Genomic DNA, 14,573 nt, shown 5'->3' with positions numbered 1-14,573 from the left:
CACAGTCCAAAGACGTGCAGGTGTTCGGTTCATTGATGACTCTAAATCACCCGTAGGTGTGAATGGTTGTCTGTCTCTGTTCGTCTCTATGTGTCCTGTGATAGACTAACGTCCTGTCCAGGGTGGACCACGCTTCACGCCCGATGTCAGCTAGGATCAGCTCCAGCCCCCCCCCCGACCCCGCCAGGGACAAGCGGTTGAAGATGAATGGGTGAATGAATTCTTCCAATTAGTAATTTAGACACAAATACGCAGGGAAATAGTGTCCAGGTTGAAAATTACAGAAATTCAACTTTAAAGTCATAATCCGTAAGATTTGAGATACCTTGTTTCTAGCGGCCTCTTTGGCGGTAAAATATAACTGCGGACAAGCCTGTTCTTTCAGAGCCCTCCATCTTGTCAGGTGTGACACACACACACACACACACACACACACACACACACACACACACACACACACACACACACGTTCATATTACACTTCTGCTCTAACTACAAGCCTGACTCAGAAGTTCGAAGTTCCAGGATTCAGATTAAAAGTGGAAGCAGCATAACCGGCAGTGACGAGCTCCACCGGCAGACCAACCGCCTTCAGCAGCGTCACTAACATGGCGCGGACATGGTCCACTCCCAGCCTGGTCCTGGTCCTGGTCCTGGTCAGATGTGTACATGAACTGATGAAGCCTCTTGGATGAGAGGTGAAACGTCTTCCTAGACAAATAACCAAGTCCAGTTGCTTTTGACTGAAATTGCTTTGAGGATAACGATGACCTGGACAAGTGAGAATATTCACAGGCTTGGTGTGTGTGTGTGTGTGTGTGTGTTTGTGTGTGTGTGTGTGTGTGTGTTTGTGTGTGTGATTGAGTCATAATGAACCTGGACAAGTGAGAACATTCACAGGCCTAACATGGCGCGTATTTCCATTTAGAGAGGGAATGTCTCCACAGACACACATATGTGAATACTCAGCAAAGAGGCAACAAGTGCTTTCATTAGTGGGTCACATGATCAATCACCATTGTTTTAACTCACGCTGTGTAAGATAGGAACTTAAATGACAATGAACTAGATGGAAAGCGTACTGATTATACGTCTCCTCAAGTCATAAAAAAGCCTTAAATTGCAGCATGATGTTATCCAAAGGTAAGGTAGATTCATCCTCACCTCAGATCTCGGTGCCCAGCCATGTCTCCTCAGCAACAGCTAGTGTATGTGTGTATGGCTATGTGTGTGCGTGAGTGTGTATGTCTTTGTGTATCTCTGTGTGTATATTTGTGGGGTTGGAAGTTTGGGTTTTCATGTGTTTCTTTGTTGTTCATGTTTTGTTTGGCTTTTATTCTCTGTAAGGCACTTTGTGCTACTGTAAAAGTATGAAAAGTGCCATATAAATAAAGATTGATATGATGATTTGATTTGATACAGGATGTATTGTAGTATTCACATCACTATATATATCATTATAGTTACTGGAAGTGTGTCTGTCTCTGTCTTTGTGTCCGTGTTTCTCTCTCTCTCTCCTTCTCTTCCTCTCTCCGGTGCAGACAGATGTGCGTCCTCCACAGAGCTGGGTCTGTCTGACGTTCCTGTCTGTTATAGTGAAGGTTTTCAACGCCACCGTACTCTACGGGGGAATTGTTGGGTCTCTGTAAATCATAAATAAGTCATAGAGTGTGGTCTTTAACTACTCTGTAAAGTGTCCTGAGATAACTTTTGTTATGATTTGGCACTGTAAATAAAATTGAACTGAATTGAACCAAAAACCTTCCCTATAACAGACAGGAACGTCAGACAGATTATAGTATTCAGAATAACACTTGGGTGTTGGTTCCACAGGAGAGGAGCTTGGTAAATTATGAATTACACATTTACAAAATTCCCACAACAATGGAAACTGCTAGCTTAAGCTGCCTTTTATTTTATATAATAACAATAATAACAATAACAATAACACTGATACAAATGAAAATCATTTCATTCACTGATTGTTTGAAAAACAACAAACAGCCAGAGAGTTCCGCTGTTGCCTAGCAGCGGTGGCTTTGATGTTGAGGGGGCGGAGCTTAAAGAACTGCCTTTGTGATATCATAACTCTATGTAAATGAGAGATCACTGAGGGTTCCGGCACATTCTCGATCTGCCTCCAGACCTGAACAGCTGCTGCACACAAGCTCACGTGGCTTCGACCAGGAAGGACAATAACTCGCTTATTCACAAGGATTCTTCGACGGACATTCAGGACACAAAGCATTCAGAAGGAACAACAGCCACGATGGCCCTCTCAAGACCGGCATCGCCACAGACGGAGGAGTCAGGAGCCGTGGATTTGTGCAATTATCTGATCAAATCCTACTTCAAAAGGATAACCCCCGAACAGCTGGAGCTGTTGAAAACAGGCACCGCAGATGACGCCACTAAAATTGTGCTGGCCGAACTGCTGCTGGACATAATACGGTCCTTGTCCAAAGCCGTGCTGAGAGCTCTCCAGGGCCAAACTAAAGTGTCTGTGGAGGACATTCAGTCCTGTGTGGGGGACGCTGTCTCACAGAGTTTCTCCGACGTTCTGGACATCAAGAACCCGATCCAGGGTATCAACTCAAATCGCTTGTCGAGTTTGCTCAGCAGAGACATTTCAGAACACGTCAACTCTTCTCTGGCAAGCACACACCGCATCACTCCCCCCCGCAGGCTGAACACTATGATTGAACACGTCTGCAAACTGTTAAAGGCCCTCACAGCCAGGGTCAAAACACCTTTTATAAAGAGGAGAAGACCGATTCAGACCACCTCCCCCGAAAAACTCATCAAGTCATCAGACCACAGGCGGGCATCAGTTTCACTTGTGGATCCGGACAACCCCAAGGATGAGGAGCGCTGGCAGACACCAGTTACACCTTTGGATCCTGAAGACCCAGACAGAGACGACAAGGAACCAGAAGACCCAGAAGACCCAGAAGACCCAGAAGACCCAGAAGACGATGACCACGGACACACAGAAGCCCCGGTGGAGGCCACACCAGAGGACAGGATTAGAGACCTGATCCAGGATGAGGTGACTCAGATCTTTGAACCTCTTTTAGACGAAGAGTCGCGTTCTGAGTTGACGCTGCGATCCCAAAGCTCCTCTGACATCGAGGCTGTCGTAGAAGACATTGCTGACGATGTAAGGAGTTTGAAAGACGTCCCAAGTCCAACAACTGAAAAGGAGGACCTTCGGTTTAGGAAAAGAGCAGAGAAGAAGATCAAGGCCTTTTATGCAAAGTATTTTGCCAGACAATGGATCACTCGTAATGCGAGAGAAGTGGTGGACAAATTCGACCTGGACCCCAAAGAAGAAAGCAGCAAATCACCGCAGCAGATCACAGACCTCGTTCCCTCTCTGCTGGCCGAGGAGGGTGAAAAACTAATGGATGGAAATGAAGGTTGGGAATTGACAAAATTCAAGAACATTTCCCCTCTCAAAGTCCAGACGTTCACACAGGAATTCAGTGATCTCCTCTACGGACACATCGCAAATGGCACAGAGCCAGAGATGAATCCAGGAACGTCAGGAACAGTCTGCAGGACAGTGCATGTTCCTCAGTCAGATGCTGACATGTACGCTGAGATCCAGGACAGAGCGTGGAGTTTCCTGGGACTGATGAGTTGGTGGATGAACACTCAGGTCAACACCCACAGTGACAGATTGATCACAGGTATAACAGCCAGTGAGTTAATGCCTCCTATAGAGTCACCAACCACACCCTCCATGGGGCACTTGCCTGCGTTGACTGGTGCATCGAGTAAAGCATCGACCGGTGGAGCGACCGTCTCAGTAACTAAAGAGACACTTGCCAAACTTGCGGCGCAGCAGGAAAGAAACAAGCAGTTCATCGAGGCGTTTGTGGAGCAGCTGGTCGGGCGGGCATACAGGAAAAACAAAGTGACCTTTACCTGTTCAAACCCCGAGGCCATCATGAAGCACCTGTTTGAGGTCATATGGGCAAAGGTCGACGGTGTAGACTTCCACGCCACCCAAAAGACCTTCAAGAACCTCGACAAGACCATCTTCCAGGATCTGTGCAAGAAGTGGGGCAACGAACAAATGGTGCTGATCTCCCTAAAACTAGGGGAACCAGCACTTGAGAAGTTCATTGCCTCCTCCGTCAAGCGTCACCTGAAGACACCACAGGAGTCGAACGTCATCCGCAGATTCTTCTCCGCTGTGGGCAGCGCCATCTCCAAGTGCTGCGGATGTCACCGCGGAAATCTGGATTCCTCCGAGTGGTCCGACAGGGCCACATTCAATGCCGGGTAATTCGGATGTTGTGCATTAATGCCGAGTGAATCGGTTTTTCTGCACGCAATGCCGAGTGATTCGGTCGTCGTGCGTTCAATGCCAAGAGATTTGGTTCTACAAACGCCGAGCGATTCGGTTGTTGTGCATTAAATGCCGACTGAATCGGTTTTTCTGCACACAATGCCGGTGAGCCGGTTAAAAAAAACAAAGAAAGGAAAGAAAACCAAAAATAAAGTCTGTTTATCTCCCTCATCATTCGCTGTAAGGTCCGCTGATTCGATCTCATTCATAAATGTGGGTTTTGTTTGTTGATATCGAGTAAATACAGAAATACTCACATAATAATAATCAGACATTAAGTGTTTTAGCGTTTGCCTCTCTGGTCGTCCGCAGGCGTTTCCTTCTACAGGTAATATTCCCCAGATATGATCAATCAGAACACCACAGAACCAAATCTCCATCCTCTCACTGTGCTTTCTCTCTCTTTGAACAAGACAACAGGTGTAAACAAAAAGATATACAGTATAAGCTATATAAGAAGTTTTTTTTTGTATTGGACTGGGAATTAGGGCGCACTCACACTGTCATTCCGCACCACGCCCTGTGCTGTCCATGCCTTTATCACCAGTAGGCTAGACTACTGTAACGGTCTCCTTGCAGCTCGTTCAGAACGCTGCTGCTGGAGTTCTAACAAAGACCATAAAATGTGAGCACAATACACCAGTTCTTAAATCATTACACTGGCTTCCTGTACGTTTAAAATCCTCCTGCTCACATATAAATCACTACATGGTCCAGGGCCGAGGTATATTACTGATATGCTCCGGCCACATCAGCCTTCTAGATCACTATGATCCTCTGAGGTTCGCAGAGTAAACTCAAATCAAGGGAAAGCATCTTTCAGTCATTATGCAACAAACAGCTGGAATCAACTTCCTGAAGATGTGAGACTTTCACCCACTCTGACCACTTTTACAACTCGACTGAACACTTTTATGTTCACCTTAGCTTTCTGCTAAATCTTTGCCCTTTTAACGTCCGCACTGTTTTAATTATTGTCTGTGTTTTTATTCTCTTTGTCTTCCTGTAATGCATTTGAATTCATGACATGTTGTGCTGTGAAGCACTTAGAGTCTGCCTTGTGTATGAAAAGTGCTGTACAAATAAAGTTGCCTTGACTCCATCACCAATACTGAACCCTGGACTTGTGATTTTTAGCATCAAAACAGCAAAAATAACTAAAAGAAAGGGAAGCTTTGCGCCTCTTCTACCCCACTAAGCCACTGCCCCGAGAGGAAAACTGTAAACACTAGCCTTCAAGTGTTAATTGGAAGTAGCACATGTTGGAATTTTTTTACAAGGTCTAATCTCTCCAACTTGGCATTATAAATCACACAAGTATGTCAACACAGCACATTACACAAGACCAAACAAACAATGCACGAGTCCACAGATGTTGGCAGTCCAACGTCATAAAGAAGACGCTCTGCTGCAGTTTGTTTATGGTTGATTTTAAACGTGTATTTATAATGACAGTTTAATCTTGCAGCAGCTTATTGCAGCTACTGTTTGCACCTGTAACCTCCTTCCCCTTCCCTTCCCTTCCCAACTCACCTGTAGGACATCTTTTTTTCATCCTGCACCTCTGTGTCTCGCTGTTGGACGGGCAAAGTGACGCCGCTTTCTCTTCAGGCATTCTCCCGGACAGCCCGCCCCCTCGGTTCCTGGTCTGCTTGCCCCACCTGAAGCCGCAGGTGGCGCCGTCACGGAGGCAGACGCTCCAGTCGCTCCACTCTCCTAACAGAGCCAGGAGGCAGTCCTCTAGGAGACAAGAGGATTGAGATTTCTCAAGGTCAGGCACCAAAGAACCAAAAACCACACATCTGAAAAGAAGACAATACTGATTGCAGAAGCCACGGACTCAACCATTTTCATATGTGATGAATGCAGGGGAAGATTAACGCACTTTCCCGTGAACCCAGTGTGGTTGGAAGTGGTCAGTGTTTTTAACTATTATATGCCTGACTAAATAATGACATTTAACATGTATTTTCCTCTCTCAGCGGGGGTTGCAGTCGCTCTACCTCACCATTGTGACGAAAAGAGAGCTGAGGAAGGCAAAGCTCTGGATCTACCGGTCAATCTTCGTTCCTACCCTCCCCTGTGGTCATGAAAGCTGGGTCATGACCGAAAGAACGAGGTCGCGGGTACAAGCGGCCGAAATGTGTTTCCTCAGGAGGGGGGCTGGAGTCTCCCTTAGAGAGAGGGGGAGAAGTTCAGCATCCATGAGGAACTCGGAGTAGAGCCGCTGCTCCTTTGCGTTGAAAGGAGCCAGTTGAGGTGGTTCAGGATCATCTGGTAAGGATGAACCCTGGGCGCCTCCCTAGGGAGGTGTTCCAGGCACGTCCAGCTGGGAGGAGGCCTCGGGGAAGACCCAGGACCAGGTGGAGAGATTAGATCTCCACACTGGCCTGGGAACGCCTCAGGATCCCCCAGTTAGAGCTGGTTAATGTGGCCCGGGAAAGGGAAGTTTGGGGTCCCCTGCTAAAGCTGCTGCCCCCACGACCTGACTGTAAGCGGATGAAGATGAGATGAGAATGAGATGAGTCTAACAGTGCCTGATGATATTTCCTTTAAATGGAAAAGTCTTGGCTGAATTTGCTCTTCCGTACAGGAGTGAGGTAATGACGATAAATAAATCACAACCCCATGAAGAAGCAACAATATTTAAAGACTAATGTTTTCTTCAGACCCCCTGGCCACCACATTGTTATCATTTAAAGAAGATGAATGCCAGCTGAAGCATTAATACACGCCGGGGCATTACACTCACGGTGACTGGTTACTGATGAGTGATGTTTTTCCAGGCAGTCCGCAACGGAAAAGACCAGCAGCTTCAGTCAAGATGGGACAACATTTCTCAGTAATCATCATTAGCATTTTTGTATTTTGGGTATGAAATGAATAGATTTTCATTGATTCTTTTGTGGAGTTGCTCGAGGTGTGTACCAACAGTCAGACGCGAAACCTCAACATCGGCATGGAAACCAGATGTGGTCACGATGCCAAGGAACAACAGTAGCTGCAGATGGTGCAGGTGGACGGCAGAATCTGGAGTCCCGACACAGCACAGACTGATGAGTGAGTTCATATATATATAATATATCTCACTTACTTAGAAGGGAGGGAAGATAAACAACAAGGTTTAATGTGAAGCATGTGTTGCATTCAAAGTCTGGCTCTATATTTGTGTGTGTGTGTGTGTGTGTGTGTGTGTGGGGGGGGGTTCAAGACAAAATATCCCAAAAGACGACGTATAGCTTGAATGTATCATTATGTTGTCAGAAGTTAACTTTGCTAATGACAGTTTGATCCACGTGAAAGTTTATGTTTTTCTCGTTAAACCGTCTTCACTGAAACAAAGTGTAGTTTACCAAAACAGGTGCAACTGATCCATAGCCACACATTTTAGATTAATTTCTGCTTAATGCAAAAAGGTACAAGCGGGTACAAGCGTCTGAAATGGGTTTCCTCAGGAGGGGGGCTGGAGTCTCCCTTAGGGCGCACTCACACTGTCCTTCCGCAGAGGGCCAAAACAGGTTTTACAGGTAAGGTCATTTTGTTTTGTAGGTCATTTGGGTGACAGCAAATGAAGTGAGCATTATGAGTATTTTACATCTAACGTCACCAAAAAGTGGCGTATTGCCTCAGCTATTCAGATGAGTTAGCAAGCTTTGCATTGAACACTGAATTTTAACTGTGCCAGCAACAAAATGTCAGGTTGTAAAAATCGATATTCCAACAGTGGACTCAAGTTCTACCTAATTTTCAAAAGGGTCATGACCTTTTCAAAGCAACCAGTGTCCCAGTTTAACCAGTGACTGTGTTAACTGGAGACTTCCAACTGAATGTGTCCGTGGTTGCTCGTATTATCTTACGCAAATGGATCCCAGCCTGTGGTCATGAAAGCTGGGTCATGACAGAAAAAACAAGGTCGCGGGTACAAGCGGCCGAAATGAGTTTCCTCAGGAGGGGGGCTGGACTCGGAGTAGAGCCGCTGCTCCTTTGCGTTGAAAGGAGCCAGTTGAGGTGGTTCAGGATCATCTGGTAAGGATGAACCCTGGGCGCCTCCCTAGGGAGGTGTTCCAGGCACGTCCAGCTGGGAGGAGGCCTCGGGGAAGACCCAGGACCAGTTGGAGAGATTAGATCTCCACACTGGTCTTGGAACGCCTCAGGATCCCCCAGTTAGAGCTGGCTAATGTGGCCTTGGAAAGGGAAGTTTGGGGTCCCCTGCTGGAGCTGCTGCCCCCGAGACCCGACCCTGGATAAGAGGCTGAAGATGAGATGAGATGAAACGGATCCCGTGGATAAAATAACAGATGCGAGTTTGTATTTTAGGTCTTTGCGTCATCATTGTTTACGAACTGTCAAAAGTTCATTATTTACATTTGCACTCGGGGGAACATGGGATTTGAAAGTTTTCACATAACCTAAAGAACTGTGGTTATTCATCTTCCCGTATACATGACTCTAACTTCATCCAGATTTCTAATTGTATGTGAGCACTCATATATTTGTCCTCCGCATGCAGCCAGTGTTACCTCATCAAGGGAAGATGAACCTACTTTCCAGATGCATCCATTCCTCTGCTGTGGTTGTGGCGGATCGGCAGCAGTAATAGAATACATAAGTGTCAGACCTTCGGTTTTTGGATAACGTGTAGTCCACCATTACATCATCATCATGTGTTACGAACTGCTACATACATTAGGATGCGTTTGCACACATACGTTCAACATACAACTGCAGTATTTCAGCTGTTGTTGCATGTACTCGCATTTTCAGCGTGTGAAATGAGAATACCGTATTTTCCGCACTAGTTGCACTAAGTTGCACCTAAAAACCTTAAAATGTCTCAAAGGCCGACAGTGCGCCTTATAATCCGGTGCACCTTATATATGGACCAATATTGAGCCACAACAGGTCTCAACTACGGTGAGCAGCCGCCGACTCTATTTTCCCCCGTAGAAGAAGTAACGCGCGGTGCATGTTGAGATATATGTTATCGCCAATTAAAGAAGACTAAACAGAGTTTAGAGGGAACAGAGTTTAGAGGGAACAGAGCGAGACGGCTGCAGCTGGAGGACAAACTCGAACAGTGGGTCGTTGAACAGAGAGCAGCAAGTAGAAGAGTCCGTACAATCACTATTTGACGGAAGGCAACACTATCCAGCTGCAGACCCGGAGCACAAGCCCCTCACTTGACACAAGCCCCTCACTTGACACAAGCCACTCACTTGACACAAGCCCCTCACTTGACACAAGCCCCTCACTTGACACAAGCCCCTCACTTTTTTTTTTTTCAAGTGAGGGGCTTGAGCTCCGGGTCTGCAGCTGGATGCTACTCGCGCTAGCACGCAAACTTAACATCAATAAATTTAGAGGCAGTCCTTAACGTAACCCCATCCTCGACTTTAGCGTCTGTTCTATGCGGTGCGCCTTATATATGAAAAAAGTTTCAGAATAAGACATTCATTGAAGGTGCGCCTTATAATGTGGTGCGCCTTATAATGTGGTGCGCCTTATAGTGCGGAAAATACGGTATTTAAAAAAAGGATCATTGGGGCGGCCGGGGGCTGAGTGGTTAGAGCAGGGGTCTGCAACCCACGGCTCTTGGGCCGTATGCGGCTCTTTTGCCTCTTTTCAGTGGCTCCCTGTAGCTTTGCCAAAAAAATTATATAAACAACGTGTAAATAACGCCTTTTTTGGACAGTGGACAAGGGAACACCTGTGATCTTAGAGTTCAAGGTTATTTTTTAAAGATTTGACGTGAAACTAAAATACGCGTCACATCCTACGTCTACGGCCCAGCGCCTTTCCCTGCAGGTGGCTAAACTTGAGTTGGTGCCCGCACTGGTATGCTAACTGCGGATAAACCCCCCCCCCAAAAAAACTTATCGGAGGAAAATATTGTTGTGTAGAAATATTAATTTGCTTTCACATGATGTTCGCTTACCTGTGTGCTTGATATGTGGTGAGGAATTAGGTAATAATAGGAATAAAATGTCAACAGTAACTATACATAAAGCTAAGCTGTGACATCAAATCATTTTTCTGGTTAGCACTGTCGACTCACAGCAAGAAGGTTCCAGGTTCGAATACGGCTGGGTCCCTTCTGTGTGGAGTTTGCATGTTGTCCCCGTGTCTGCGTGGGTTTTCTCCGGGTTCTCCGGTTTCCTCCCACAGTCCAAAGACGTGCAGGTGTTCGGTTCATTGATGACTCTAAATCACCCGTAGGTGTGAATGGTTGTCTGTCTCTGTTCGTCTCTATGTGTCCTGTGATAGACTGGCGTCCTGTCCAGGGTGGACCACGCTTCGCGCCCGATGTCAGCTGGGATCGGCTCCAGCCCCCCGCGACCCTGACCCGCACAAGAGGCTGAAGATGAATGAATGATAATATTTGTTTTGCGGCTCCAGACAGATTTTATTTGGTCGAAGAAGGGGCAAAATGGCTCTTTTGATAGTAAAGGCTGCAGACCCCTGGGTTAGAGCAACCGCCCCATGTAAAGAGGCTGAAGTCGAACACGGGTTCGACTCCGACCTGCGGCCCTTTGCTGCATGTCTCTCCCTCGTTTCCTTTCTATCTTGTGTAATAAAGGCTTGGAGATTTCCCCAAAAATCATCCAAAAAAAAAAACAAAGACCACATCACTAGTGCCTGTAATCACACATGGATGCAGTTTGATGGATAATGTTGGTTTTAAACGCTTGTTGTTTGTGTTTTTCTTCTTGTGAACAAATTGCACATCAGCCTCAAGCCCATTGGATCCTACTGAGGAAATAAATGTTTTACAGCCCAACCAACAGCTCACAAATATAAAGCTAATTTTATTGAAAGGGCCCAGTGATTTCCCAAAACAGCTGCTTGCTGTAGTTTTTATCAGACCAACAGGAGGAGATAGTGCATTTGTTGGGGACTATTTTCAGCAGTGGATTAATCCACATTTGGTGCTCTAGTGAGCAGCAGGACAGAGTGTGTGTGTGTGTGTGTGTGTGTGTGTGTGTGTGTGATTTCAGTCCAAAGCAACTGGACTTGGTTATTTGTCTAGGAAGACGTTTCACCCCCATCCAAGAGGCTTCATCAGTTCATGTACGCATCTGACCAGGCTGGGACTGGTCCAGGACCAGGACCAGGACCAGGCTGGGACTGGACCAGGACCAGGACCAGGCTGGGACTGGTCCAACTAACTGGTGTGAGATCCAGGTGTTTAACCTCTCACAAGGACGATGATATTACTGGAACCCTTTGTGCTCCAAGTGCCAACAACCGTCGTTAGAGTGGCAGTCGTTGGTGGGAAGTTGGTTTCGACTTCGTTAGTGCTGGTCCAGTCCAAGCCTGGTCCTGGTCCTGGTCCAGTCATTGGTGGAAGTAGGTCTGGACTTAGTGCTCTATTGAGTCTAAACGACAGTCGTTGGAGTCACAGGAGGCTATTTGTGAACAGTTGTTCTTTGAGGTTAGATTGTTGAATCTCCTGATGAAAGGGCAGCATTGTACACCAGTTAGTTGGACCAGTCCCAGCCTGGTCCTGGTCCTGGTCCTGGTCCACTCCCAGCCTGGTCCTGGTCCTGGTCCCAGCCTGATCAGATGTGTAAATGAACTGATGAAGCCTCTTGGATGAGAGATGAAACGTCTTCCTAGACAAATAACCAGGTCCAGTTGCTTTTGACTAAAATTGCTTTGAGGAGAACGACGACCTGGACACATGGGAACATTCACAGGCTTGGTGTGTATGTGTGTGTGTGTGTGTGTGTGTAATTGAGTCATAATGAACTACAGAGTGTGTTCATTATAATGAATTCACATGTCACCCAGCGCTATAACGTGGCACACTGATGTGTTTTTAATAGTTCTTGGTCAATAATGGAGGAATAATGTGTATCAGGCTCAACACAGCTCAGTAGGACCAATATAATGTTGGCTGACACAAAGAAAAATACCCAGTATCACCAGATGTATCAGGCTCAGTAACGAGTAAGCTCTTTAAATATTAGTGCTGTGTTAGTAGAGAGTGTTTGCTCACCGAGGCAGTCTGTCTGGTGGGCGAAGGTTCCTCCTGGACAGCGGCTCAGACACTTGCCTTTGTACAGCTGGAAGCCGGGTTTACACTTGGTGCAGAAGTCCCGGCTGAAACAGTGCTCACAGTCCAAAGAGCGACACTCTGAGAGGAGGGAGGCACACAACAACACGTCCAGTGAATAAACAATTTGGGTAAATTTAAGAGGAAGGTACAGATTATTTCGCAGGTGAGCAGGGCAGGAAAGAAAAGGATGGAGATGTTTAGATAAGTCGCAATTATCCAGTGCGCCGTTTGGGAAATGCTCAAAGTCAAAAAGAAAGACATATTCACTCACTTAAAGGTTGAATATGGAGAATGAGCAGAACATTGCCACCTAGTGTCTCAAGATCATAGTTGCAATAAAAAATAATTCCAGCAGTCAGGTTGCCAGGTTGGTCAGACCCGGGCCGGTAGCCTACAGGAGACCGGAGTCTGTTTGAGTCTGTTTGAACTCATCCACTCCAGAAAATCACACCATAAAACCAAGGATTAGAGGACTTTGACTGACAGTTAGCGTTCGCCGTTAGCATTAGCCGTTACAGCTAAGTAAACATGAAAGTTAGCTAACCGATCAAGGTGAAACGTAGCCATAATGGAATGCGTTTTAATGCCGTTGAACTCCTTTATCTCAGTCCATCGAGTAAATGGTTGGCCTTTATTTAGTCTCATTTTTGCCCGTCTCCATCTCTCAAATAAGCAGCTGCAGGATTGGCTAACTCCATTTCACCCAGTGCCAGCCTACAGTAGCTGCACCCAACAACAGACAACCCTGGCAACCCGCAATGCCCGCTGCTATTGGCTGGTACAATGTACACAGAACGTAAAAAAAAAATTATTGTCAAACCTGTCAAACATACCATCAACCAATACTTTCGTTCGGTACCCCTCAAAACGTCCTGTAGGTGTATTTTTTATTTTAAATTAAGATTCTACGTATCCAACCTTTAATGTAATCTATACCCTGTCGAGGGTTAGGGTTATAAGAGTGACAGATAATTTATACGTTTTTAAGTTTGATTTGATATGAGAAAGAAAATTGGTTGAAAGCTGCTTAATTAACGATATAAGTATAGGGTAAATTAGAAAACGCTCATATAAGTCGTTTATGTTCCTCTTTTCCTCTTGAATTTAAACGGATAGATAACGTATTTTCAAGTGTGGTTGTATGAGGTCTTTAAAGCCACCCAACTACATTGATAAAAATAATTTTAACTCATAGAAAACATTAGTTATTGGTCTACCACTGCTTCAGTTGTTTAGTTTGTGTTACTGTGTGACAATAGTGTTTTCAGTGGTTAGCACTGTTGCCTCACAGCGAGAAGGTTCCAGGTTCACATCCCGGCCTGGGCCCTTCTGTGTGAAGTTTGCATGTCCTCCCCGTGTCTGAGATATTCAAACAGTGGACTCAAGTTCTACCTGATTTTCTAAAGGGTCATGACCTTTTCAAAGCAACCAGCGTCCCAGTTTAACCAGTGACTCTGTTAACTGGAGACTTCCAGCTGAATGTGTCCATGGTTGCTCGTATTATCTTACGCAACTGGATCCCGTGGATAAAATAACAGATGCGAGTTTGTATTTTAGGTCTTTACATCATCATTGTTTACGAACTGTCAAAGGTTCTATATTTACATTTGCACTCTGGGGAACATGGGATTTGAAGAAAACACGAGTTGCTGGTCTACCGCTGCCTCAGTTGTTTAGTTTGTGTTTAGTTTACTGTGTGACGTTGGTGTTTTAAAGGGTAAGGAAATAAATCTATCAGCGGTTAGCACTGTCGCCTCACAGCGAGAAGGTCCCAGGTTCGCATCCTGGCTGGGGCCTTTCTGTGTCTGCGAGGGTTTTCTCCGTGTTCTCCGGTTTCCTCCCACAGTCCAAAGACGTGCAGGTGTTCGGTTCATTGATGACTCTAAATCACCCGTAGGTGTGAATGGTTGTCTGTCTCTGTTTGTCTCTATGTGCGATAAACTAGCGTCCTGTCCAGGGTGTACCCTGCCTTACGCCCAATGTCAGCTCGGATCGGCTCCAGCCCCCCGCGACCCCGATAGGGACAAGCGTTTGAAGATGAATGAATGAAACTTTGAAATGTAATCGATTGAGGCAGCGGTAGACCAGCAACCCCTGTGTTCTGTGAGGTGAAATTACTGTGCTCATCATTGGAGTCGGGTGGCTGAGACAAGAGTT

The 14,573-nt window shown here is 46.0% G+C and overlaps 1 protein-coding gene across 1 annotated transcript in view; it reads right to left on the bottom strand.

Annotated features, from left to right (window-relative positions):
• The window catches only part of rspo4 (R-spondin 4), a 55,824-nt gene that overhangs the window by 24,554 nt on the left and 16,697 nt on the right, over positions 1-14,573 (bottom strand). The window contains exons 3-4 of the mRNA XM_083938541.1: positions 12,357-12,494; positions 5,891-6,097 (exon numbers count right to left, since the gene is read on the bottom strand). Coding sequence (XP_083794667.1) covers positions 5,891-6,097; positions 12,357-12,494 — 345 coding nt within the window. The remainder of the gene's footprint in view (positions 1-5,890; positions 6,098-12,356; positions 12,495-14,573) is intronic.

This window comes from Echiichthys vipera, assembly GCF_963691815.1.
Source record: "Echiichthys vipera genome assembly, chromosome: X".
Classification (NCBI taxonomy): Eukaryota; Metazoa; Chordata; class Actinopteri; order Perciformes; family Trachinidae; genus Echiichthys; species Echiichthys vipera.
Note: the sequence above shows the minus strand (reverse complement) of the source record. Positions and strands in the feature narration are given on the sequence as shown.